The sequence below is a fragment of the Penaeus vannamei genome, chromosome 2 (genome assembly GCF_042767895.1).
Source record: "Penaeus vannamei isolate JL-2024 chromosome 2, ASM4276789v1, whole genome shotgun sequence".
NCBI classification, from domain to species: domain Eukaryota; kingdom Metazoa; phylum Arthropoda; class Malacostraca; order Decapoda; family Penaeidae; genus Penaeus; species Penaeus vannamei.
Window position 1 is genome coordinate 46740721 of NC_091550.1, and position 2500 is coordinate 46743220.

General features: G+C 48.7%; 2 protein-coding genes across 4 annotated transcripts in view; one reads left to right on the forward strand and one right to left on the reverse strand.

The window, feature by feature from the left end:
* LOC113828339 (cytochrome c oxidase subunit 6C-1) overlaps window positions 1-2500 on the forward strand; it is a 287402-nt gene that overhangs the window by 232779 nt on the left and 52123 nt on the right. The window lies entirely within an intron of this gene.
* The window catches only part of LOC113813139 (streptococcal hemagglutinin), a 46401-nt gene that overhangs the window by 14727 nt on the left and 29174 nt on the right, over window positions 1-2500 (reverse strand). For all 3 annotated transcript variants that reach the window (XM_070133735.1, XM_070133728.1, XM_070133738.1), the window contains exon 4: window positions 1-2414. This exon is cut by the window's left edge and continues 584 nt beyond it. In XM_070133735.1, the coding sequence (XP_069989836.1) occupies window positions 1-2414 (2414 nt within the window). The remainder of the gene's footprint in view (window positions 2415-2500) is intronic.

Sequence of the window (2500 nt, forward strand, 5' to 3'; positions counted from 1 at the left end):
CCAGCTGGCTGAGAGGAGGTCCCACTTGATACAGCGGATAATGAGGTTCCTGCAGCTGACGAGACCAATGAGGACTGACTTGAGGAGGAAGGGTTTCTGTGTGGTTGCTGAGTGTGTAAGGCAGCCACTTTGGTGATGCTTGGAGGCAGGGTCTCAAGGATTTTGTGACTAGCTATTTCACCCATACTGTTTAGGTCTCCAACTTTCCTGATGGGCTGTTTGGTCTTAATTCGTGTTTTCAATTTCGTTTCTGGTTTTGATATCTTGGAGCTCTCTGATTTCATACCTGACAAACGATTGTCTTCTAAAGTTCTTGGAATTTTCAGTCTCCCCTCCACACCTTCCTTCACTTTCACTTTCAGTGGATTCTCCTCCATATCCATTTCCATCTTAACCTTTTTAACATCCATAAATTTCAACGCATTAGAACTTTCATCACCAATAGCTTTGCTACCCTTCACCTTCAAGGCTCGCACCCTCCCACTATCACTATCCGATTCACTACTTCTGGATTTGTTTCTGTAGCTCCTCCGCTTGCTTTTATCCTCCTTTGCGCCATCCTTCTCCTGACCTCTCCTTCCATCTCCAGGATTAACTATGACTGCTTGATTTGAGTCAAACTTGATGTGAAGCTTCGGCACCCTTGGCTCATTTCCAGGTTGGGACCCTGAACTAGAATTAGCAATCTCCTTCCGATCACTTTTCTTAGCATTGGGGACAAAAGTAGCCTGGGTAATTGGTTCCTTTCCAATTTTTAACTTCAGCCGAATAGCTACATCTGAGCTACCAGAACTCACCACACTGTTCTCTCTGGAGGATCCTGGACTGGAATCTCTATCACGAGACTTGGACCTATCCTGGTTCACTGCAGCTTTCTTGGATTCAACACTGTGCACTGACATTCTAGAAGTTTCTGAATCAGACTGATCAGTCTCTTTTCTAGATGGTGCACTCATGTTAGACTCCTCGTCAGAGCCAAGTGAGTTTGAACGAACGTCTTCAACCATCGGGGAAGGTGGTCGGACTTCTGGTTCTGAATCTGAGCTTTCACTTGGCCTTGGCTCTAAAAGGCCAGTGTTGGGATTGATTAAATACTGACTTTCCTTTCCTCCTGAACCCAGCTGTGGTGGAGAGGGAGACACAGGCTTTGTTTCTCCCATACTACTGGAACGAGCAGGAGTTTGCACAGGCATTCTGGTGTGCATGTTCGGCGCAGTGCCAGTAGACAAACGGCGCTGCTCTGCATTGTAATGAGGTCTTGGGCCGGGAGGAGGTTGCCCTGTGGCTTGAGGATGTTGCTGTAATCCCCCTCCTACACTACTTGGTAGGCGTGGATGGGGAGTCACAGTGCTGGTTATAACTGAACCTCCAGAGTATACCTGCTGATGAGTATGCACTCCATCTTTTGCTCTTACCGTGTATGCTGAACTGAACTGGTTTGATGAGGCCACACCAGTCAAACCTGATGCTGGTATAGCAGCACTGTATGTGGTGGAACTTGCTGGAGGTGGAGAGAGTGCCGGCACTGCAGGTAGAGGTAGGTTGAGAGGAGTATGTGGAAGGGAGTCAGATGAAGGTGTTGAAGTCGTAGAGCGAGAAGAGGGGGAAGCTGGTGCAGGTGAGCCATGGGGAGAACCACCAATCACTACCTTAGTCTTGCTAACACCCACTCCTGGTTGATGGTCTGGTTGTCGCAAAAGATCCACCAACAAAGGACTGTTTTTCACCACATTTCCACCTGTCCTTTGACCAAGTTTCCCTGGCTGTGCAGGTACTGCTCTGTTATTTACAGTTTGAGACACTGACACTGGGAAGCCTCCAGTCACTGTCTGGTTGGCACTAGCCTGCACAACTGAAGGCAACACTTGCGTTCCTGGCTGTGATACACTGCCACCACCACTGGCTTGACTTACAACATACTGAGTACCATTTACCTGTGGTACAGGTGGTCTCTGCACAGGGGCTCCAGCAGATCGCAACTGTGTTGGATCATGGTTGGGATAAGGAGGAGGGGGATTATATATAGGACGCTGACCAACACCTGGGACAGCGTGGCTGACAGGTGCTGATCCACTCGGCTGCTGATGTTGCAGCTCACGTCCCTGCCGGGTTTTCTCGGCATGGTTCATGCTGGCATAAGGGAAAGGAGGTCGCACTTGGGGCATTGGGCGAGGTGTTAGAGGGATGCTATCCCCAACAGGTGCAACAACATTGGGAGCAACACTACGGTATGGTGGGGCTGCCACAACTTCAGTGGGCTGGGCAGCCCCAGTCATAAGCCCAGCACTGCCCAGTGCAGTGGTTACTGATCTTGCCACACTAGATGGTCCAGCACCATCACTGGCTCCCCCATCTGTTCGAAGGACGATCTCTGTGGACTCATTGTTTGGACCAGCCACCTTCAAGGAGATCACCTGAAAAAAACACTTTGTCAATAAAACAAACACACAAACATGAATTTATATGCATATATGTAAATCAATCAATAAAAAAATATATA